The sequence below is a fragment of the Pygocentrus nattereri genome, chromosome 3 (genome assembly GCF_015220715.1).
Source record: "Pygocentrus nattereri isolate fPygNat1 chromosome 3, fPygNat1.pri, whole genome shotgun sequence".
Taxonomy (NCBI): Eukaryota; Metazoa; Chordata; class Actinopteri; order Characiformes; family Serrasalmidae; genus Pygocentrus; species Pygocentrus nattereri.
The window spans coordinates 40739243-40764003 of NC_051213.1; the positions used below are offsets into that span (position 1 = coordinate 40739243).

Here is a 24761-nt window from a genome sequence, read left to right on the forward strand (position 1 = left end):
AATTTAGTTGCAGCAGAGTGAAGACAGACAGCAGAATTCATAGAGACTGCACTGTTTACATTTAAATTTAGATGGATTTTAAAATTTTATTTGATTTTATTACTTCTTTACACATCCTTGGTTATAAATCTTGACAAGAAAAATATATTGGAATAATTTTTTCCTTTTGTTTTAGCAGGAAAGTTAATTAAAACAATGGAACCTTAAATGATATTCACCTTTATTGTCTTCAGTGATAGTTAGTGAATGTATAAAACAACCTCAGACTAAAAGCTAATAGCTACATAAAAGTTATTTGGTAATGTAGCAATTCATAATCCGAATAATCGATTATTCGATTATCAAATTAGTTGTTTGTTGCAGTCCTAGTGCAGAGAAACATACGCAGAGTGAGTGATGTGGGATGGTACTTTCTCATTTTCCTTGAACAATCTATGTAAACAATTTATTATTATTATTATTATTATTATTATTATTATTATTATGTACAGTGATTCTGTAGAACACCCTGTCTTTTATTTGGATCTTCATGCTTCTTGATGGTTTGTTCATTATTCCTCTTATTCTCAGTTAACAATGTGAAGTCTCCCTGTTGAGAGAGGAAGTGCTCATCAAGACGAGATGATGGAGGTTTAACTTATGTGTACCCAGTGTTGTTGTGGGATACACCTTCAGAAAAATCTAAATAAGGAAGTATAAAACAGTAAAAACACACACACACACCTTCTAAGCTGCTTCTCCTTCTGTGTCGTGGGGGGAGCTGGAGCCTTTCCCAGCTGTATGGACAGGTCGCCAGTCCATCGCAGGGACAGTAAAAATAGTGTTTTGTAATATGTAGTTTTTTCAAATGTGTTAACTGATTCAAGTGCAGTAGTTTATTTAATTTAATTTAATTTAAAATACATTAAATGTAAATATAAATGTAAGTGTTGTCTTATAGTTGATTTCAGCTGCCCAGTTACTGTTTCAACCAGTGGCGCAAAAAGGGGGTATGCAGCGTATGCGGCGCACATGGGCGCTGCACTGGAGGGGCGCCAAAACGATGCCGGAAAATTATTTCTAGTCTGCATTTTCTGTAAGAGCTGTTTGTTCAAGTATGATAATACACATCAAAAAACAGCACAGCACTAATCAGGCGCCCATCCACTCCGCCCCCTACCCTCCTGTCATTTGCTCCCAAACACAGGCGCTTGAGAACGCGCCCCATAGGGAACGCGTCAAGGCGTGTTTTTTTTTTGTTTGTTTTTTTCCCTGTCGTGGCGCAAGCACCTGCAGGGTGTTCAGGATGGAGGGGCAGAAAAAAAAGCTCTCCGGGGCACAAAACAGAAAACGGAAGAGGGAGAGAGAAAAAGATGTTGTAGGGATGAAGAAAAGCTTCTCAAAGTGGTTGAAAGACAGCAGGTTGGTCAGTTTATACGCTTTATTCACCTACGTCACCTTTGTCTACCAAAACGAGACTGTAGGGTACGAAAGTAGCGTTGGACCACTGGGTTCTAGCAAAGCTGCCTCACTGCTGCGTTCCCAAACGCACTTATTCAAAAATAAAGGAATCTAATAGAGGTCAAACCTTCCATAGTTTCCCCAAAGATCCCGTACTTCACCGTGAATAGATTCACACAATCAGAAGAGATCGCCTTTTCAGTTTAAGATGTATGTTACTGTGCTAGCTAAGGCTAGCCATATTAATATTACCCAGCCAGCCAGATGAATGATAGCAGTGAGGCAGCAAGCTAACGTTAAAGCTAAACTTGGTTCTCCAGCTACAACCTGATTAACCCTGAACTGGTTATTTTCTCGGTTTAACTTCAAAACGAGTGACATTAGTCAAGCCATAGCTCTTTATAGTAGCCTGTTTAGCTAGCTAACCTAGCTAGTCAACATTTTAGTGGTCTAAAGCTCAGCTCGCTGGTGGCACTAAATCATCTTAAACTCTTAGTTTCTAGCCACATTCAGACACATTCAGCCTGTAACTGTTTTAGTTGAGTTTTCCTTTACATTTTTATTTATTTTGTCCTTTTATTTATTTAATTTTCTGTTTTACCTTTTTATTTATTTTATTCCATACTTTTCGCCTTTTACCTTTTTATTTCATTTATTTCTTCCTTTTATTTATTCTGTCTTCTGTTTTACTGTTTATTTTATTTCCATAATTTACTTTTTTATATAAACTTGGTGTTTTAACCCTCTTTCTTTGTGCTTATATTTTATTATTCTAATTATGAATCTCTATTTTATTGCATTACATTTTAGCCTGTCCACTTATCAGTTTATTCTGAATTATTTTATTTCTTCTTAATTAAATCCTCATTGCTTGTTTTTTGCTCTTACCATTTAATTTGTATTCTGTTTATAAAGTTCCTTATTTTAGCTTGCCTGCTTAAATATTTGATTTTAATTTTAATTTCTTTCAGTCACTTTAAGTTAAGGGGCGGGGTTTTGGGGGGGGGGCGCCGATAATATGTTTGCATCCACCTCAGAAATGTATGTAGTATGTAGTTGCACCCCTGGTTTCAACAAAACTGAACTGATTGAGTACATCATACAAAAATTACTGGAATCCAACTAAAGTACCAATAGGTGGCAGTATAATGCTGCGTAGTGTCTGGTCCAGCCTTCTTCTTCTTCTTTCGGCTGCTCCCTTTAGGGGTCGCCACAGCGGATCATCTGCCTCCATCTTGCCCTATCCACTGCTTCCTCTACTTTTACACCAACCATCTCCATGTCCACCTTCACTACATCCATAAACCTTCTCTGAGGTCTACCTCTTCTCCTTCTACCTGGCAGCTCCATCTCCAACATTCTTTGACCAATATATCCACTATTCCTCCTCAACACATGTCCAAACCATGAACGAAAATCTCAGCATCTTCATCTCCGCCACCTCCAGCTCAGCCTCCTGTCTTTTAGACAGGGCCAAAGTCTCCAAACCATACATCATAGCAGGACACACTACTGTCTTGTAAACCTTCCCTTTCACTCTTGCTGCTATCCTTCTGTCACACATCAGCCCTGACACCCGTCTCCACCCACTCCATCCTGCAGTCACCCTCTTCTTCACCTCTTTTCTACACTGTCCATTGCTCTGGATGGTTGACCCAAGATATTTGAAGTCATCTACCTTTACGACCTCTACTCCTTGCATCTTCACCTTTCCACCTGCCTCCCTCTCATTAGTGATACTTTTTTGATCCCACAACCGGGGAAATTCCACCTCCGCATTTAACCCATCCGTGAAGTGAAACACCACATACACACTAGTGAACACACACACACACTAGGGGGCAGTGAGCACACACTTGCCCGGAGCGGTGGGCAGCCCTATCCACGGCGCCCGGGGAGCAGTTGGGGGTTAGGTGTCTTGCTCAAGGACACCTCAGTCATGGACTGTCAGCCCTGGGGATCAAACCGGCAACCTTGCGGTCACAGTGCCAGATCCCTAACCTCCAGCCCACGACTGCCCCAACACACATGTATTCCATCTTGTCTCTACTGACCTTCATTCCTCTCCTCTCCAGTGCATACCTCCACCTCTCCAGATTCTCTACCACCTGCTCTCTACTCTCACCACAGATTACAATGTCATCTGCAAACATCATGGTCCATGGAGCCTGCTGCCTGACCTCATCTGTCAACCTTTCCATCACCATTGCAAACAATAAAGGGCTCAAAGCTGATCCCTGATGTAACCCTACCTTCAGCTTGAAACCATTTGTCACTCCAACTGCACACCTCACCACTGTCTCACTATCCTCATACATGTCCTGCACCACCCTAACATACTTTTCGGCTACACCTGACTTCCTCATACAGTACCACAGTTCCTCTCTTGGCACCCTATCATATGCCTTCTCTAGATCCACAAAGACACAATGTAGCTCCTTCTGACCTTCTCTGTACTTCTCTACAAACACTCTCAATGCAAAAATTGCATCTGTGGTACTCTTTCTGGGCATGAAACCAAACTGCTGCTCACTGATCTGAACCTCTCGCCTTAGCCTTCCTTCAGCAACTCTTTCCCATACCTTCATGGTGTGGCTCATCAACTTTATACCTCTGTAGTTACTGCAGCTCTGCACATCACTCTTGTTCTTAAAAGTGGCGACCAGTACACTACTTCTCCACTCATCAGGCATCCTCTCACTCTCCAGGATTTTGTTAAACAACCTGGTTAAAAAGTTCACTGCCTTCTCCATACCTCCACAGGTATGTCATATGGACCAACTGCCTTTCCATTCTTCATCCTCTTTAAAGCTGCCCTCACTTCCACCTTACCAATTCTCTGCACTTCCTGATTCACTATCTCTCCCCCCGTTGTCCTCCTCTCTCTCTCTTTCTTCGTTCATCAGTTCTTCAAAGTACTCCTTCCATCTACTCAACACTCTCTGTTCACTCACTAGTACATTTCCCTCTTTATCCTTTATCAGCCTAAGCTGCTGTACATCCTTTCCAGCTCTATCTCTCTGTTTAGCCAAACGATACAAGTCCTTTACTCCTTCTTTCCTGTCCAGCCTCTCATACAGCTTATCATAGGCCTGAGCCTTTGCCTTTGCCACCATTCTTTTCGCTATGCGACTAGCCTCACAGTACTCCTGCCTACTTCCTTCATCTCTCTGGTTATCCCACTATTTCTTAGCTGCCTTCTTCTTCTGAATACACTCCTGGACTTCCTCATTCCACCACCAACTTTCCTTGTCTTCTTTCCTCTGACCAGATGAAACACCCAACACATTTTTGCCAGTTTCTCTCACCACCTTAGCTGTATTTTCCCTGAACTGCCTGCAACCATCCTCCTCCTTCAGCTTCCACCTTCTAGTCTTTGGCTGTCTTCACTCTCTTCCTCTTCTTTGTTTCTAATCTACAGACAACCACCCTATGCTGCCTTGCTACACTTTCCCCTGGTACCACTTTACAATCTCCAATCCTTAGCAGGAGATGCCACCTAAAGGAGATATAATCCACCTCCCTCCACTCTTGTATGTCACCCTGTGTTCTTCCCTCTTCTAAAAATGTGTGTTCACCACAGCCATTTCCATTCTCTTTGCAAAATCTACAACCATCTGACCTTCCGCATTTCTGTCTCTCACACCATACATACCCAGCACCTCTTCATCCCCTCTGTTCCCTTCACCAACATGTCCATTGAAGTCTGCACCAATCACTAATCTCTCCTCTCTAGGGACACCATCTACCACTTCATCCATCTTACTCCAAAATTCCTCTTTCTCCTCTAACTGACAACCAACCTGTGGTGCATATGAACTGACCACATTCAAAATTACACCATCAACCTCCAACGTCAGGCTCATGATCCTGTCTGACACTCTCTTTACATCCAGAACACTTTTCACAAGCTGTTCCTTTAGGATTATCCCTACTCCATTTCTCTTCCTCTACACCATGACAGAACAGTTTGAATCCACCTCCAATGTTCCTGGCATTGCTTCCTTTCCATCTGGTCTCCTGGACACACAGAATATCTACCTTCCTTCTCTCCATCATGTCTGCAAGCTCTCTGCCTTTACCAGTCATTGTCCCTATGTTCAGAGTCCCTACTAACCTCCACACTCCTGCCTTTCCTTCTCTCTCGCTGCCTTCTAACCCGCCTTTCACCTCTCCTCTTTGATGGTCTTCGACCTACAGTAGTCCAGCACCCTGCTGGTCAACAGCACCGGAGGCAGTCGTTGTTAACCCGGGCCTCGACCAATCCGGTATGGCAATCATATTTGTGATCCGCATGATAGTTTTGGCACAAGTTTTACGCCGGATGCCCTTCCTGACGCAACCCTCACCATTTATCCGGGCTTGGGACCGGCACCAGAAGTACACAAAGTACACCCCTAATGGCTGGTTTAGTGTCTGGTCCAGCCTAAAGTCGACAAAAGGTGCAGTTGGAAGAGGCTGGTCTCGTGGATCCTCACGAGACTTCTAAAACGGCTTGAGAGGGAAATGGTATGAGCAGAGCACTTTATAAATGCTCAAACGTTAATATAAAATAATGCATCTATTTCCTGAACACAGCACAAAACAATTTAAAGTAAAGCCAGTGTCCTTCTGCCCTATAATCCATGGTCGTGTCTTTATTGGTAGCCGGCACCGTGCTCTTATGCCCATATTAAGAACTCCGGGTCTAAGCCCGATTCCTCTGTGGCCGGAATGAATAGGGTTTTCGAAAAATTGCCTCAATCGCACTCGCCGTTGAATAAAAATGTTCAGAACCCAATATATTTTGTCCTAAGAACACGCTTCTCTCGAATATCACTGGATCCTCTGAATTACAAGGCCGTAAAGAGTTGAAATATGACTATTGCTGGCAGCCCCCTAGAACTACCACTACTACTACTAGAACTACCAGACCTCTGCCATTTGGCAGTTATACCTTTAACTCCCAAAGAACTGCCAAATGGCAGGTGTGAAAAGCCCTTCTTGCCTCCAATGTTATGTAAATGAGGCCATTACATTTGCAATAAGTAACTCTAAGGACACTCTCCTACACTCTACACCCTTCTCGGCAACAAGTTGGTGGAGCTCCCCCACCCCCCCCCCAAAAAATGTCAACATTACCAGAAATTTAGATTCAAGTTAGCTTTATTGGTATATGTACAGTAAAGAAACGTGTTGCTTTGTTTCCCTGTACAATGAAATAGTAATAAAAGTAATAAAAAGATAAAAAAAAGTAATAAAAAGATAAAATAAGCATGCAACAATATTATAAGTATTCATAAATAGAACTAAATATACAGTAAACTATACAGAAATATAAACTATGCTAATAATCCTATGTACATACAGTCATTGTGCAGTAGTGCGCTACATTACAAATTGTCTGAACACACCTGGCACTGCCACAACATCTCCTTTCTGCATTTGCCACATGTGAACCTGTTACAAGAAATGCAACGCTTAGTGGCATGGTTATTCTTGCAGCAACACTTAACCTGGCACAATGCCCTTTTCCCTGTGTCAGGTGTGGGTGGTTGCTGCTGAAGGTTTTCCTTATGCACCTCCTTGGCTGCCATATGAGACTGTGCAAGCTCTTCTGCAAGCTTCACCAAGAAGTCCGACCGTCTCTCTTTGACCCCAGTGCATGCCTGAAAAAGCACATGTGCATTCAGTGCTGAAATGTCAATTAAGTTATAAAACACAGCGACTGGCCAACGCCGTGTTCCTGAACGTACAGTGTACTTTCGCACCATCTGGTCCATGACATCCACACCACATTGTAAGCTGTTGTAGTCTGTGACTGTGTTAGGCTTTTTTTTTTGGGTGTCCCCAGTCTCCACCATACTGTGCATGCTACTGAGGATGCAGACAGTCTTTCTCCGTTTGGGCGCGTAAACGGTCAGTGTGGCACCAGAGGTTGAAAACACCTGTGTACTGAATTCCTCACGGTCCAAAGTCTTTTTGGCAGAGTCTGGAAGCTCACGGTGAATCTTGTTTACAGTGCCAAGGAGGGTGGTCTTCCGGCCGAGCAATCGTCTTGCTAGTGACAATGAGGTGAAAAAATTGTCTGTGGTAACGGTTCTTCCTTTGTCCATAAATGGTTCCATTAGCTTCATCACTACATATTCCGATAGTTTTTCCCCCATGGGACGACTGGAGTCTTTGCCAAGATATGGGATGATGTTGCATACATACTTGGATTTCAGGTCACATGCCACCCAGAACTTTATGCCAAACTTGTCAGGTTTTGTTGCAATGTACTGCAGAAAACAGCAACGGGTCTTGGTTGGAAAAAGTTGCTCATCTATGGTGATATGCCTTCCTGGGTTGTATGAAGCAATGCAGTTGGCAACGAAAGACCCCCAAACATCAGAGACTGCAGCAAACCGGTCATTTGCAACTCGTTCAATGCGTGTGTCCTTGTCATCGAAGCGTAGGTGCCGCATGATGTCCTGGAAGCGGTTTCGAGCCATAATCTTGCTGATGGAGGGTACTCCCAGTGTTGCAGACCATGCGTCATGCACCGCTGGAAGGCGGACAATCCCTCGCAGGATGAGGATTGCAATAAACGCCATTAGTTCAGGGAGGTCCATGAACCAGTTTCCATGCTGTGTCTGGCGTGCATGCTGGACAGTCCACTCCTGTATGGTCCGAAGCATTTGCAGAGAGATTAAACAGAGGAAACTCTGTAAGCGACTCGACACTTCTCTCCTGGCAAAAGCAGTTGGCTCTCCATCCATGGGATTGCATTCAATTGGGCTGTGATGCAGAGGTCTTCCAATCTGCTCTTCACGCCACACTGTGCCGTCTTTTGCCGTCTCTGTCAGCCACTCGTGTGTCTCCATGCGCCCTCTCTTTTCTGGAGGTGGTGAAGTCTCCTCATCTACAGGACCATATGTTTGAGATTTGATGTGAGTGAAAGGTTGAGTGAAAGGTTGAAATAATGTGAAATTGACACAAACATAATATTTGAATTAGAATTCCAAAACATCTCAAGTATGCCTCCTTTGTACTAATGTAGATTTGTTATCACACTGCAAAAAGTGGCATATTGATTAGTCAAAATAGCTCAGATTTTTTTAACCTTACTTTAAGTAGTTTTTGTCTTTTGAAAAACTGCCAATAGGTAAAGATATTTTTACATAAATTTATACAAAAAACCCTCAGCTACTTGAAAAAGACTTTTTTTTACTTAAACATTCATAAAAACCTAAGTAAAAACATCTTATCAAGACATTTTATCTTGTTTTAAGTCAACATACAAGTCAAAATTGCTCAAATTAAAATAGAATATTCTTGAGCAATTTTAACTTATCAAGATGGTACTTTTTGCAGTGTCTCTTCCAAAAACACAACAGCCATAACTGGCAAACAAAAATAGGAAATTTAGGAAATCTTACTAGAAGAGATTTCAGAGTCACTACTCTGATCAAGAGTTACTTCTTCTCCATCGGAGTCACAGGGGTTGACATGGTTGAGGATCATGTCCAAAGCTTGCTGTCCACTGTAAACCTTTGCCATCTTTGCTTCTCAGTCAACAGAGTAAGTGAAATATGTGTAGTGACGTGGCTTTTTATCCACATGGAGGTGGACACACACATAATCATTATCATCATCGTTCACACTATCACCCATCACACCCATCACACCCATCCCTGTTCATTGTTACCTGGTACTGGCATATTTCAATCTAATGGCTGCAACAACAACATTTTAAGATATTTAAAAAACATTTTCTTCTCAATGGATCAAAATAGTTCACACTATCACCCTTCACACACAACCCTGTTCACCTGGTACCTGGTACTATCACCCATCCCCCCTTTAGCATTACCTAGTAGTGGCTGCATGTACATAACAAAAGGTGGCCTAATGGGATGCAAATTACCCCAGCACTGCCATTTGGCAGTCTCTGGTAGAAGAAGGAGTTGTATGAAAATGCTGGTAGTTCTTGCTTTTATCAGTGTACGTTTCCATGTGCACTCTGAGTGCAGAGGAAAAGAAGTCAACAAAAGAAACAGGTTTCCCTGCAGATCTCTGTACTGAAATGCAATAGATCTTTCTGTTATGTTCATAGCTTGATTTGAAAAGCTTTGCAATTATACATGCACTCAGACTAATTCAGTAAAGAGTGAGCTTAATATTACTGCTGACCTAATGATAAGCTGATTTAGGTTCTCAAAATATACTAATTATTGTTATAATGGTGGTAACATTTTCTGTAGACGCTTTTTCGGGACATTATAATAAACAAATAAACAAAATTCAGCCTCGTAGTTTTAACAGGGGTAGTATTTTTGACATTTTGCCTATCAAAATATCCTACAAAGAGGTTCTATTTTATTTTTTTTATTACAACCTCATAATTCAGAGGATCCAGTGGTATTCAGGAGAAAAATGTACACAGAACAAAACATATTGGGTTCTGAACATTTTTATCATTTTTATTTTTTAGAGGCGATTTTTCGAAAACACTATTCATTCTGGCCATGGAGAAATTGAGCTTAGACCCGGAGTTCCTAATATGGGCATAATGACACAGAATGACACACAACTACTGGGGTCTGTAGATCTTCTGCCTAAACCCCCTTTGCTGTAGAAAAAAAGAAACATAGTTTTCTTAGTTTTTCAGCCAAATACATCCTTCTACGATCTAAAATAAAAGGAAAGTTCTGTGCAGGTTATTACAGACCATTTTAACTAAGTTTTAGGTCATTTAGCTCTTTTCACCCCCATTCGTTGAGGATTGGCTCACTGGCACCCTCTGCTGTTTTGCACTTGTTTTTTATATAACAGGAGAAATAAGAAGAGACCAGGCATTTTACAGTCATCATCTCTTCTTTGTTTTTAGTGCTTGTTGTCTAAATATATTTATTGTGTTTGTGTGTAGATGGCCATCAAATTTGTCCAAAAGTTACAATGATGACCGATATGTCCAAAGCACAAGTATACATGCAGCCTCTGAGCTTTTTTTACTTTCAAATTTTAACTGAAATAAATGCTGGTAGAAAAACAATCTTAAACTGTCATGAGTTTCTCTCTATGTTCTTCTCTGATAATCCTTCACCATCTAACTTCCTATTTTCTTGCAGCCTGATGAGCTAAAAGTTGTGCGGAGGTTGCTCTGCTGCAGATCATGAGCCAGCCACCCATCTGCAAAACCATCATCCAGCTTATCGAGTGGTTTGATGAGCCTGAGTGCTACATCTTGATCCTGGAGCACCCTAACCCTTGCAAGAGCTTGGACAGTTTTCTTCAGGACTATGGAGGTTACGTCACTGAAGACTATATAATGTGGCAGTCAGTGGTGGCAGTGTTTCAGACCTAAAACAGGAGAACTTGCTGATCAACCTGGACACCTTGGCAGTCAAGCTGATTGACTTTGGCTGTGGTGATTTGATCAAGGAATCTGGTTATAACATGTTTGAAGTTAAAATGATATCTGTTCATTTTTAGTACATAAATTAATGTTTTTGCTTAGCTCTGCTTATTTCTCTCCTTCTTTCATGTTCTCAGGCACAATTGAACACTGCCCTCCTGAGTTTCTGAAGAATTTGCAGTAATGCAGTATTTACAGGCTTAATGTTCTGCAGCATATACTGCAGCAAGATTGGTTACAATGTGATGTGCCAACCTAGGATCAGGTTATCCAGGGAAGAGAGAAAATGACCACTAACAGAAGAAGCAGAATAGTTTAATTTGTTTTGATAAGGCAGACAAATGAGACTATGTGATGTGTACATGCTTAATTTTAATGAAAATTAAGAAGAGCTCCAGAAGTGCTTCTCTATCTAATGCATGTCTTTTGGTTTATGTTCCAGGTCATTTTTAGAGGAGGGCAGTTAAGGGCACATCATAGTTCAGTCCACCACATTTTTCAGAACACAGGAGACTAACTATCAGGAAATGAACACTGAAGCATTGCAGTTCTTGTCATTGTGTTTTACTTAAAAAACCTTGCTAACATCCAGGTTTTCGTCTTCTTTTTATTATTATTATTATTACTATTATTATTATTATTATTGTTGTTATAATTATTATATGCTCAAAATTCACAACTTTTTACAGACCACATATGATTATGTGAACTGCTTAGCAACATCTAAGTAACCACCTAACAACTACCTGAAACACTCTACTTATGTCCTAGAAACTAACTAATATACAATAGTAAACACCTAACAACGATCTTGCAGTGCTTTTGCAAGCATCTGAAATACCCTATCACCTGCTTGGCAAAACCCTACCAACAACCTAACATACCTGTTTTTGTCAATAGGTTTTAAACATAACACCTTGCCGACATGCAGTTCCAAATACTGGAGCTCCGGGTATAAAAGGTATTTCTCAAAACTTGTGTGTGACAAACATATGTCTTAAAGTGGATACATTTAGTCCTGTGAATATTCTCTTCACAAATATCACTGAATCCTCTGAATTAATATTGAAATATGAATATTGCTTCATGTAAGCTAATGCTATTGTTCACTGAATTGACTTTATTAGACTAGCAATCTCCTTAAAAAACATGCAAACCAGCACGTTTTGCCAGTGTGGTACCATATCTTTGTGTACAGAATGAGGACAAATGAAAAGAAGTCAAAACAAAATAAGCAGGTTTCCCTGCAGTTCTCTGTTCTTCATCTAATACTCACTGCAACACGATAGATCTTTCCATTCTGTACATAGTTTGATCTGAAAAGCTCTACAAACTCACCTGTAGTCAGGCTAATGGGGACCAAGGTGAGTATTCAGCTGTAGCTTTGTGCCACATATGAGCCAGCTCTGGGCCACAACTTTTAAATATTGTCACTACTGTGTGAGGGCCCGATCTGTACCACAGCCATTAGCTTTGCACACTTTACAGTCTATCAAATCCATTAGTTCTACTCATTAACAGTGTGTGTGCCAGATCTCCATTAGTTCTTCTTATTATATGGTATATGGGTCACATCTGGGCCAAGAACCCAACCAGAACTGAGATGGAACAAAAACAAGGAAGTGGAACAAAGAAAACTTTAACTCTTTATAGATGTTAAAAGGAAGCTCACACTAGTGCTGATGGGTTTTTTTTCTCAAAATTATCAGAAGTAAATGCTAGATGCTATTTATTAACTGGTTAAATATGTGTATATTTGTTGTGATGATATGTACAAATTATTATGATAATGTGTAACTGTGATAATACACTATATTTCCAAAAGCATTCACTCACCCATCCAAATAATTGAATTCAGGTGTTGCAAAGGTTCCAAAGAATGGGTCGCTCTCAGGAGCTCAGTGAATTCCAGTGAGGTACTGTGATAGGACGCCACGTTTTCAACAAGTCCAGTTGTGAAATTTCCTTGCTACTAAATATTCCAGTCAATTGTCAGTGGTATTATAACAAAGTGGAAGTGATTGGGAACGACAGCAACTCAGCCACGAAGTGGTAGGCCATGTAAAATGACAATGCAGGGTCAGCAGAAGTTGAGGCGCAGAGATTGCCAACTTTCTGCAGAGTCAATTGCTACAGACCTCCAAGCTTCATGTGGCCTTCAGATTAGCTCAAGAACAGCGTAGAGAGCTTCATGGAATGGGTTTCCATGGCTGAGCAGCTGCATCCAAGCCTACATCACCAAGCGTAAATGCAAAGCGTTGAATGCAGTGGTGTAAAGTGCCACCATTGGACTAGAGCAGTGGAGACGTGTTCTGTGGAGTGATAAATCACACTTCTTTATCTGACAATCTGATGGACGAGTCTGGGTTTGGCAGTTGCCTGGAGAACGGTACTTGTCTGACTGCATTGTGCCAAGTGTAAAGATTGGTGGAGGGGGGATTATGGTGTGGGGTTGTTTTTCAGCAGTTGGGCTTAGTTCCAGTAAAAGGAACACTTAATGCTTCAGCAGACCAAGAGATTTTGAACAATTTCATGCTCATAACTTTGTGGGAATAGTTTGGGGATGGCCCCTTCCTGTTCCAACATGACTGCGCACCAGTGCACCAAGCAAGGACCATGAAGACATGGATGAGCGAGTTTGGTGTGAAAGAAATTGACTGGCCTGCACAGAGTCCTGACCTCAACCCGATAGAACACCTTTGGGATGAATTAGGGCGGAGACTGCGAGCCAGGCCTTCTCGTCCAACCTCAGTGTCTGACCTCACAAATGTGCTTCTGGAAGAATGGTCAAAAATTCCCATAAACACACTCTTAACCCTTGTGGAAAGCCTTCCCAGAAGAGTTGAAGCTTTTATAGCTGCAAAGGGTGGGCCGACATCATATTAAACCCTATATAGATTAAGAATGGGATTTCACTCAATTTCATATGCATGTGAAGGCAGACGAGCGAATACTTTGGGAAATATAGTGTATGTACAATGAGTAAATCACCATCAGCCTGCCTGCCTTTGTTGCTAGGCGTCGACATGACGTAGCAAAACGGCCACTTCCGCGTTTGACCAGGATGCGATGTGTTTGCTTTACCCACCTGCATTCATAGAAGTTTCGCCTCTCTGTACTGGGATTGGGTAGTATGATTTCGCGTCCGGCACTCGGATTGGTTAAACCTTCATACTGCTGCGCGCTCCGCCAATTACTAGACAATCCCAGCGCAGGAGGCGGGGTGTGTACGAATACTGGTGGGAAACAAAACATGGGTCTGGATGCTGCTGCTGATGAGAATATGGAAGTGAACCTCTTCAGTCGTCACTGAATCTTCTGGACCTCTCTTTTAAAGCTTTCAAGGCAGTAAAGACAAAGAATCGACGGTACGGTGCTTTTACATGTCATCGTGTATCAGAAAAGGCTGTTGTGGCGATGTTCATTACCGTTTTGGGTTTGGCCGAGTCGTTAAGCCTGTGACGGATCACATCCAAAATCAGATTCTGACGATTGGCGAAAAAGAACAAAGCTAATGGCGAAAGCGTATCGGGAAATTTGTCCCTCTGTGGAGAAATCATCTAAAAACGGACTGTGTTTTTTTCCTCTATCAACCTGCTTGTGGTGCCATAACAGTTTCTTCCTCTTCTGTCTTTTGTCGTTATTCCCTCAATCTTTTGTTTACAATCTCTTCGTTCAAAGTAGCAGCTTTCATTTCCTTTCTTTGACCACTTTTTTGTAATTGAAAATTAATTGTATCTCATTGTTTTCGTTATTTGCTTGTTGTTTTGATGTGTTATATATAATGTGTGTGTGTGTGTGTGTGTATGTATATGCATATAAACACATACATAACATGTATTTTGTCAAAAAGCAAAAGCAGTGTGAGCTCAAATAGTCTGTATAGCTTAAGCTGGAATGGGCAGGGGTGAACTGCTATTGGCTCAGTAGGTGGAATGTGAAAATGTGGAAATGTGTTGGTTTTTGTGAAATCCATCCATTCATCCATCCATCTATCCATCCATCCATCCATCCATCCATCCATCCATTTTCTAAGCCGCTTCTTCCTCAGGGTCACGGGGGTTTTTGTGAAATCTCTGAATGAATTCAGATCAGGCTGTTTTTGTATGTAGCCTAGTTTCTTTAAATGGACTGCATGAACTTGTTTGTCCATGATATCGACACCAATACTGTATGATCCACATAGAATTCACTGTTCTTTTTATACATATTTATATGTATCTCCGATTTTCAAGGACTATATGTAACTGGACAGTTGGCTGTTCAGTGTGTTAATAGTACATTACGTTTCAGACATAACTGACCTGTGCAAATTCTGTCTTAAAAGCTTAGAAGATGTCTGACAGAGGTGACCTGAAAGCTGAACTTGAGCGCAAAAAACAGCGTCTCGCCCAGATCCGAGAAGAAAAGAAAAGAAAGGAAGAGGAGAGAAAAAAGAAAGAGGTGATTTTTTTTTTTCACTAAACAAATAATCCTAGCATTTCCCAGCATTTTCAGGAGGTACCATTTTTCATGAAATGAAATAGTAATGTGTACTATTGTATTATACGATGTTGACTTTCGTGACGTGCACTGAATATTACTAGGGTTTTTGCTGTTTTTTACAACCAGTCTTTAGGTTTCCAGTAAGTTTTTAACCAGTGTTTAAGGACTACTTTTTTAGTATTTTCAAAACAAACCTTTATTTGCTGCATCGGTAGCATATAGTTGAATATCATGGGCTTTGATTTCCAGGGCAGAAACCCACATATTCAAAACACGTACAGTAGAAGCTAATGGACAAGTGCTATATTACCTTTCCATTAGCACCTATTATAGGCTTGTTTCTAGTCAGCAGATTTTCCATTCTTATACTTACAGCGTTCGGCAATTCAAGCATTTGCTCATTCTGTTTTTAAAAATTCCACCAGAATTTTGATTTAGGAATACCTGAATATTCATTTTGCATGAACACAAAAACATGATGAGTTTTTCAATGATGCTCCTGGATTGATGATTAAAAAGTAGTCTTCATGTTTATCAGAGCATGCTACATAACTAATCTATCTCACGGTTTAGTTAAGAACTACTGATTTACCATAAGCTTTGCTGTGGTCTCATGACAGTGAAATTAAGATTAAGTGACCCTTATTATTTCACCTCCACATTTAACCTATCTGAACTGAAACACCTCATACATTCTAGTGAGCACACACAAACACACACTAGGGGGCAGTGAGCACACTTGCCCGGAGTGGTGGGCAGCCCAATCTGCAGCACCCAGGGAGCAGTTGGGGGTGAGATGTCTTGCTCAAGGACACATCAGTCATGTGCTGTCAGCTCTGGGGATCAAACCGGCGACCTTCCGGTCACGAGGCTGGTTCCCTAACCTCAGTAAAGTTGAAGGTTTCATAAATTTGGTTTGCTGCACACAATAGAGGGACATCCCAGAATCAGCCAAGTTATGTGTTTGTAGCGCACTGACCAGCGGTATTAGCCAGTATCACCAAACCAGCGGTATTAGCCAGTACCATCAAAAAAGTCTTTAAAAAAATAAAAAATAAAAATAGGAATGGTTTGGTGTGAAGTGCTCCATTCTACAGAAACTTGAGTCAGAGCAGTGGGGATAATAACAAGATATCTGAAGCATTTAATGACTAAAAATCTAATTTACACTAAATTGTTATGAATACATTGTTTGATGCCTGAGACATGTTTTACAATGGTTTTGAGATCAGATTGTTGCCTAAAACATATTTTTAAAAAATATTTTCATGGTGTATTGTTACATGCAGTGTGGTTTAAGGCAAAATTGTCCCAAAGAAAGCATATTATTACAAATTTACCACTGTTTCTGTCTACTGCTGTCTCATTATCAACGTTGCATATGAAATCTCGAAAGATACATGTGTATTCACTGGTTATTTTGCTAAATAAATAAAATGTTTGCATTGCAGACATTGCAACCTCTGGTTCCTCTTTGCTGTATTTCTATAACAGTATTGTACTGATTTATTTGTTTACTGTTTTGTATGTCTTCTTTTTGCCCATGTTGAGTTGTATGTTCTTTCTTTTCATTGCTATATTTCTGCTCAGATTCTGCTTGTTTTTGCTATATATCCATTGCAGTCTGAGGTACAGCAAAAGACAGAGAATGCATCAGAAGACTCAGACCTGGACCGCAAGAGAAGAGAGACCGAAGCTCTCCTCCAGAGCATTGGCATCTCACCTGAACCACCTTTAGGTATCCAATTTGTCACATCTAATAGCTTCATAGTGTCACCTATATAAGAGAGAGTGCATATTGATAGGATCATTTGCTAGATGTACTTGCAACAAAATTGCTTAAGAAATGAAGTGATAACAGACAGAAGAGTGAGTTAGTACATAATGGCACTATTGAACGTACATATTTAAAGTATGTGGTTTGTTTTTAGGCTGTTTTTAAATGTAACTTAAACATAACTGTCCGAGGTTTTGACTTTGACCTTACTTTCTGGATGAGAAGGATTGGAATTGTCAATGACTTAATTGGGGAAATAATTGTTAAAAAATATAATAAAATTGAGAGAAATCTGAAAGGATTTCCTCCTTCTGAAGTCAGAGATTTACACGTCTAAATGGCCAGTTAACAATGTTTTGGTCAGGGTTGGCATGTTCTGTTGCAATTGTTCACAGAGCTATGAATGTGTAACCTACGTGATTTTGTTCTGTGCTCTTGCTCTGAGAACCTGTTTCAGCAATAATTTCAGTTCCCTCGCTGTGAACAGTCTTTTCATTTCCTAGCTCACAGCAAATGAGGGAAAACATTTGATTCTAAAAGTTATAAATTTATTTCTGATACGGGGTAGGTAGGATAACTGTCTAAAATGTCTTAATATGCTGTACCATTACAATTGCCTTTCACTGGCTCTAAGAGGCCTAGTCCAAACCCCAGAACATTATCCCTCCTCCACCAAACTTTACTGTTTCTGGTAGGGTGCATTTTCCTGGCTTCTGCCAAATCCAGATTTGGCCAACAGACATCTAGATAGTGAAGCGTGATAGATCACTCCAGAGAATTTCCACTGCTCCAGTGGTGGCACACCACTCCAGCCCACACTTGGCACTGCACATAATGTTTTAAGCCTGTGTGTCATGTAAACCTATTTCACAAAGCTCCTGATTTACAGTTACTGCTTCATGTCTAATCTCTTGTTGCTGATAAATGGGTTGCTCCATTTCACATTAGCACTTACAGTTGACCATGACCAGGGCAGCTCTAACAGAGCAGAAATTTAACAAACTGACTGCAAATGTGGCATCCTCTGGCCACATAGGATTAAAATTATAGCTATGGAGCTGTTCAGTACAACCCAATCTATTGCCCTTGTTTGTCTATGGAGATTGCATGGCTATGTGCTTGATTTTATACACCTGTTACTAATGCGAAACAACTGAACTGAAACTAATAGTTTTAGCTGTATAATGTGCATGTATTATATGTGTTTATGTGTCGAGGACCAGGTTTGGGAACCTGTGGTGTTGTATGATAATTGTACACTTATTCAGCATGGGCACATTTTATATGTGCACTTTTATATATTTAAATTTTGATCATTAACGTTTGTCTGCTCTTGTTCTTTTGCCATGAATTCTGACTAATTTTCTGCAAGTGCATCTTAAAGTATATTAGTTTTTGGGTAGTGATGAAGTAGTGATGCGCAGTTACATATTTGTTTTTTTTTTGTAGTTTTTCTTTTCATATTTATTTATAGATAAAAGTTCAGATTGTTGAATTTTATTTTCCGTTACATTTTTGTCTCCATTTCTGATACAGTTTATTCTTTTTAATGTCTTATACAGTGATTTCCAAATCTCAAGTCCTGGTGAAGTGCTGCAGCAAGAAACTTGATTCAGATTGTGCATAAATTTACAGTTAGTTGATAAAATCAATGCATGCAGAACACTGGAATCCTCCAAGACTTGGATGGAAGACCGCCTCTATGAGCCTGACCCTTTGAAGTCTAGAGTTGTTATACGTTCAATTTACATTTCATGCTAGCAGATGTGTAATCTTCTGTGATTTCTCTTTTCAGTTAGGCCCTGAACTTGGTGTTGTATAACGCTCATGTTACCAGGTTGAAGTGGCATGAATCCGTTTTTTTGCAATAATGTGATGCAGATGTAATGCTTTCAGAGACATATGAACACATATGAACCACTTTCATGTGTGGTTCTAGATCACATATCCAATTCATGGTCATGCAACATGAATGAGAGTTGTTAAATAGGAATTAATGTGTGGTTTTGGTATGCTTGAGTTACCATTGCCAGGCAGTCTTTTTAAAAAAAGATTTTATGAACCTTCTGATAATAAGCACTACAAGAGACTTTAAAGAGTGGTCTTTTTCACCATTTCCCTGAATCAGGAAAAACTGAGGCTGCTCAGAGCGAATGAGTGTTGCAGGGAACACTTGTGTTACTACTTCATTCATATGTTGTTGTTGTTGCTGTTAATTAGTTAATTCATTAGTTCTCAAACACCCACACCCCACACACACCCCACCCCCAGTTTCCCAGCTCACAGCCTAGTCAAACTTGCCATGACCATGTGAAATCCCTGATCTTTGGCCTAGTCAAAGACCACCACTGTTGTGCCAAGACCCTGTCCATCATAATTTAAATTTTCACTTGCAACCTAGTCAGACACTGTCGCCCTAGCTCACTGCCAATTCAGACTTCGTTGTTGTGCAAAGTCCCTAGTCAAACTCCACTGTCATGGTATAAAGTCCCTGGGTTGCTACCTATTCAGACTCCACTGTCAATGTGTAAAGTTTCCGTGTCACTGCCTAGTAAAGCTGTCACGCTAGAAAGTTCCCAACATGTGGCCTAGTCAAACTCAGCTGTCGTGGTTCACAGGGGGATTCACACAAACCATGTGAATTATCCAGTTTGCGGCTTAGTCAAAGTCCACTGTCGTGGTGCGCAGTCCCCAGCTTGCAGCCTAGGCACATCATGGCATTACCATGCAAAGTGTTCTGGCTGCAGTGCGAAATCTCAAGCTCGCTGCCTAGTCCAGCTCCACTGTCGTGGTGCAAGTCACGACTTTTGTCAGACTGCGCAAGAACATTGCAAAGTACCTGGCTTACGAATTAGCCAGACTTCGTCAGGCTTAGTCAGACTCTGATACTGTGGAAAAGTGTCCCAGCTTGCAGCATAGCTATCGGAGTGTAAAGTCTCTCAGTGAGTTCTCAGGCAACGATGGGAAAAAACCTCAGCAGGGAATACTGTACAACAAACAATACAAAATAGACAAATAAAAACTGATGTAAAGCTTTTTTTTACTGATGTAAAAGTTTTCATTTACTATTATAAAAATATTTCATGAGCAATGTGGCTGCACTTGAATTAGCCTCCAAGGTGGCAAAACCAAATGACTTACAGTAATGTGTTGATCATTGTTTGCTTATTTGCAGTGTTAATAACAAATTTGTACTTCCAAAAATCACCATCAAAGATGTTACTTGATATTTTCAGTTATATGCAAAAGTTTGGGGACCCCGGGCAAATCACACATTTAGTTGATTTTCTGAGTAAAAAAAGTTAATGCCAACTCTGCACGGTACAAAGTTAAATATGATATATAAGAGAAATAAAACAAAAAATGTGATGTATGTAAGTTTCAGTCAGTTTCATGTCAACTTCATGCACATCATGTTTGAAATCTATCCACCAATTTTAAATCATTGTCTTGCTGTATTGTCAAAGAAAAGCACAAGACCAAACAAAGGAGAATATAAAGCAGTTGTAATTGAATCCATAGACTAGCTACAGGTGTGTGTAATGAAGGAGGGATGGAGCCAGGAAGGAGCAGGAGCTGAAATGAATTGTTTCAGTCTTGGCAGGGCCACCTAGAGCAGAGATGCACAACTGGAGCCCTAGACGTCCAGCACGGTTTGGTAGTTCTCTTGGTCAGACAGACCCACTGAATCTGGCAATTAACAGATGAGTTGAATCAGCTGTGTTTGCAGAGGAAAGCCATCAAACTGTGTTGGACACCAGCCCTCCAGGACTGGAGTAGTGCACCTCTGACCTAGAATCTCCCAGATGCTCATAATAGTGCACATTTAGTTTCTCTTTTCTGCTTTATGGTAATTCCAGCAAATAAATGGTAATCATGCACTAAAAGTTGTTAAAATTACACATATTTTAAATTACACATATTTGTTCCATGCAGATGTATTAACGTTTTTCACTTTGATCAGGGTTGCCCAAGCTTTTGCATGCAGCTATATAATTGTATACATCAAATTTACACAAGTGTGACAGAAAACAAAAAGGCAATTGCTTGACAATTTCTCCTGTTTTTTTTTTTCTTTTTGCTTCTTTTCTTCCTCTTTGCTTTAACCATTTCAATCCATCATGTTAATTTTGATTTGGCTCTTTCTTCTGCCTCTGCTGGTCCCCAGTGCAGCCGCTGCAGCTTTTAACATGGGATACCTGTTATTTTCATTATTTAGTCCCAACCCCTATGTCTCCCTCTTCGCAATCAGTGAGCACACCCAGTGAGGCGGGGAGCCAGGAGTCCGTGGACGGTGGCACAGTGGCCAGGTACGGATAAACTCAGTGATGTGTGCAAGTCTTTCATCAGCTTTTTAACTGTTTAGCATCACTTTTAAACCCGGTTCAAACAGATTTGACACAAGGCAAGAGGGTTTTAGAATGTTGTAGGGTGTCTTTATAAGGTACTACCACTTCATGCCACCTTAGTGACTTGAAACCTGTATGAAACTCAGTTGCCCTTGAGTTACACACAGTATCTCACAAAAGTGAGTACGCCCCTCTCATTTCTGCAAATATTATTTTCATGGGACAACACTATAGAAGTGAAAATTGGATATAACTTAAAGTAGTCAGTGTACAGCTTGTACAGCAGTATATATTTACTGTCCTCTGAAAATAATTCAACGCACAGCCATTAATGTCTAAATAGCTGGCAATACAAGTGAGTCACAGTCACATGTCCATGTTGTGCTCAAAGTGTCAATATTTTGTGTGACCACCATTATTATGTAGCACTGCCTTAACCCTCTTGGGCATGGAATTCACCAGAGCTGCACAGGTTGCTACTGGAATCCTCTTCCACTCCCCCATAATGACATTACAGAGCTGGGGGATCTTAGACACCTTGTGCTCCTCCTCCTTCTGCTTGAGGATGTCCCACAGGTGCTCAATTGGCTTTAGGTCTGGAGACATACTTGGCCAGTCCATCACCTTTACCTTCAGCAAGGCAGTTTCATCATGGAGGTGTGTTTGGGGTCATTATTGTGTTGAAAAACTGCCATGTTTCCGAAGGGAGGGAATCATGCTCTGCTTCAGAATGTCAGAGCACATGTTGGAATTTATGTTTCCCTCAATAAACCACAGCTCCCCAGTGCCGGCAGCACTCGTGCAGCTCCATATCATGATGCCTCCACCACCACCATGCTTGACCAGAGGCAAGAGACAGTTGTCTTGGCAGTCCTCACCAGCACGCCACCACATATGCTGAACATCATCTGAGCCTAAAAAGATTATCTTGGTCTCGTCAAACCACAGGACATGGTTCCAGTAATCCATGTCCTTGGACTGCTTGTCTTCAGCAAACTGCTTGCAGGCTTTCTTGTGCGTCAGCTTCAGAAGAGGCTTCCTTCTGGGATGACGGCCATGCAGACCGAGTTGATGCATTGTGCAGCATATGATCTGAGCACTGACAGGCTGACCTCCCTCTTCTTCAACCTCTGCAGTAATTTTTTGAAGCCAACCCCTGGATATGATGCTGAACACGTGGACTCTTCTTTGGTCAACCCTGGCAAGGCCTGTTCCGAGTGGAACCTGTCCTGAAAAACCGCTGTATGACCTTGAATACTGTGCTATAGCTCAGTTTCAGGGTGTTAGCAATCTTCTTATAGCCTAGGCTGTCTTTGTGGAGAACAACAATTCTATTTCTCACATCCTCAGAGATTCTTTGCCAAGAGGTGCCATGTTGAATATCCAGTGACCAGTATGAGCGAATTGTACCCAAAACACCAAATGTAACAGCTCTGCTCCCCAGTTATACCTGGTACCTTGTAACTCTAACGAGTCATATAACACCAGGGAATGACAACAACACAATTGGGTACAATTGTTGACTGTTAGGTGTACTCGCTTGTGTTGCCAGCTATTTAGAAATTAATTGTTGTGTGTCAAATTATTTTCAGAGGACAGTAAATCTATACTGCTATACAAGCTGTACACTGACTACTTTAAGTTATATCCAATTTTTATTTCCATAGTGTTGTCCCATGAAAGATATAATAAAATATTTGCAGAAATGTGAGGGGTGTACTCACTTTTGTGAGATACTGTAATGTGAAGTGTCCTGAAACTCATTTAAAACTAGTTGTGAGTGTCTTAATTTTGTGAGACAGGTTTCATGAAAAAAGCCAATCAAAATACTGGTAAGGCATCATGTGAACATGTCAAGTGGCATGATGTTAAACAATTGGTTTCACATGAAAATGAAACAAGATGGTTTATTGAGAGGTTGTAAAGGAGGTCCTTCTGGCTTTATACAAGCTTGGTAATTTTCATTTTGTCACATTCCTGAACTTACAACAGCAGTGTGAGTTTGTTAAAGCTAATGTTTCTGTAAACTTCTGCACTAACTAGCCAACTAACTGTAAAGGCTGTTAAAACAACTGGAGGTTTGGTAGTTTATTCTTCTTCATTAATCTGCTGATATCAAGTCAAATACGTACTAGGTTCCTACTGATAGATAAAAGACAGAAATACATCTGTCAAAAACAACGGCAATGACAGCTGGAAAAATTGTATGAAAAATCATGCTGCCAGTATATAAATAACACCCAGTGGAAAGTGTATCACAAAGGATAAGCTACTAAGTTGGCTAATTAGTGTAGTAACTGACTGTGTTGGGTCCATTTTTGGTTGCTTCATGTAGCTGTCAAGTTGCACAGAAATAAGCAACTCGCAATTAGTTGCATGAAAGTTTCACCATGTAAAGCCAGCCTAGGACCCCAGTTTTATAAAGTTGAATAATTTCTTTGCTTGACCAACCAATATGCATTAAGCTAGGGGTGAGCAATATATCCACAGTATTTTCTGCTGTCCCAAAAGTAATGATAAATCCTATTCTTCAGCAATTCTTCCAGTGACACAGTCCGATTGGTCACAATCTGAGAAGCCCTCTTTTCACAATAACTGTCATTTTGCTGAGCATTGGCTGATAGATAACAAATTACTTTATTCTACAACTAACTGTTATTATATTTCTGCTTTACCACACAGAAATAAACACAGAAAATGTTTTGAGATAAAATGAAACTTATTCTGTTGTGATTCCAATTGGAAGCACAGTTTTAGTAACAGTGTTGCCAACTTTATAGCGACATTGTCGATATATTTAGCGACTTTTCAGACCTTTTATTAAAAAAAAAGCGACTAGCGACAAATCTAGCGACTTTTTCTGGTGTTATTGGAGACTTTTGGAGACTCTGAGGTGAACACACATGTTCTTCAGTTACTGTCCTCAGCGAGCAGCAGGTGCTGCCATGAGCCCCGTCCCACAGCACTCACAGCGCTCGGTCTCACAGTCAGAGCAGACCCACACCGCTCCACGTCCACACTGCAAATGAACTGTGCATGCCCAAAGCCACTGCTTTTTACACTGCTATTTACAGAGCAGGATGTAAAAATAAATAAATAAATACATTTTTAAAATTGAAATAAAAAAGACAGAAAACAAAAAAAACTAAGTAACTCTGCCAAAGTGTCTCGTTTAAGGTCACTTTGCCGGTCGGCCCCAAGCCCGGATAAAGGAGGAGGGTTGAGCGTAGAGCAGCAGTTCCATCCCACATAACCAGTCTTTTGATTAAATTTGATATGCTAATATTTAACAATGCAGGACAAAATTGATTTATGTAATTTACGTAAAAAT

General features: G+C 40.6%; 1 protein-coding gene and 1 long non-coding RNA gene across 9 annotated transcripts in view; both read left to right on the plus strand.

The window, feature by feature from the left end:
• The first annotated feature begins 1039 nt into the window (after positions 1-1039).
• LOC108438280 lies at positions 1040-11406 on the plus strand. Its single transcript, XR_001858676.2, has 2 exons — positions 1040-1401; positions 10533-11406. It is a non-coding gene; the product is annotated as an uncharacterized LOC108438280 (long non-coding RNA).
• A 2643-nt stretch (positions 11407-14049) lies between these two features.
• Positions 14050-24761, plus strand: part of dync1i1 (dynein, cytoplasmic 1, intermediate chain 1) — a 28753-nt gene continuing 18041 nt past the window's right edge. For 2 of the 8 annotated variants that reach the window (XM_017715978.2, XM_017715979.2), the window contains exons 1-4: positions 14050-14187; positions 15147-15262; positions 16928-17042; positions 21250-21391. In XM_017715978.2, coding sequence (XP_017571467.2) covers positions 15155-15262; positions 16928-17042; positions 21250-21391 — 365 coding nt within the window. In that variant the 5' untranslated portion in view covers positions 14050-14187; positions 15147-15154. Of the gene's footprint in view, positions 14188-15146; positions 15263-16927; positions 17043-21249; positions 21392-24761 lie in introns of those variants that run through there. The other 6 variants (XM_017715980.2, XM_017715981.2, XM_017715982.2 and 3 more) reach the window with 4 other exon arrangements.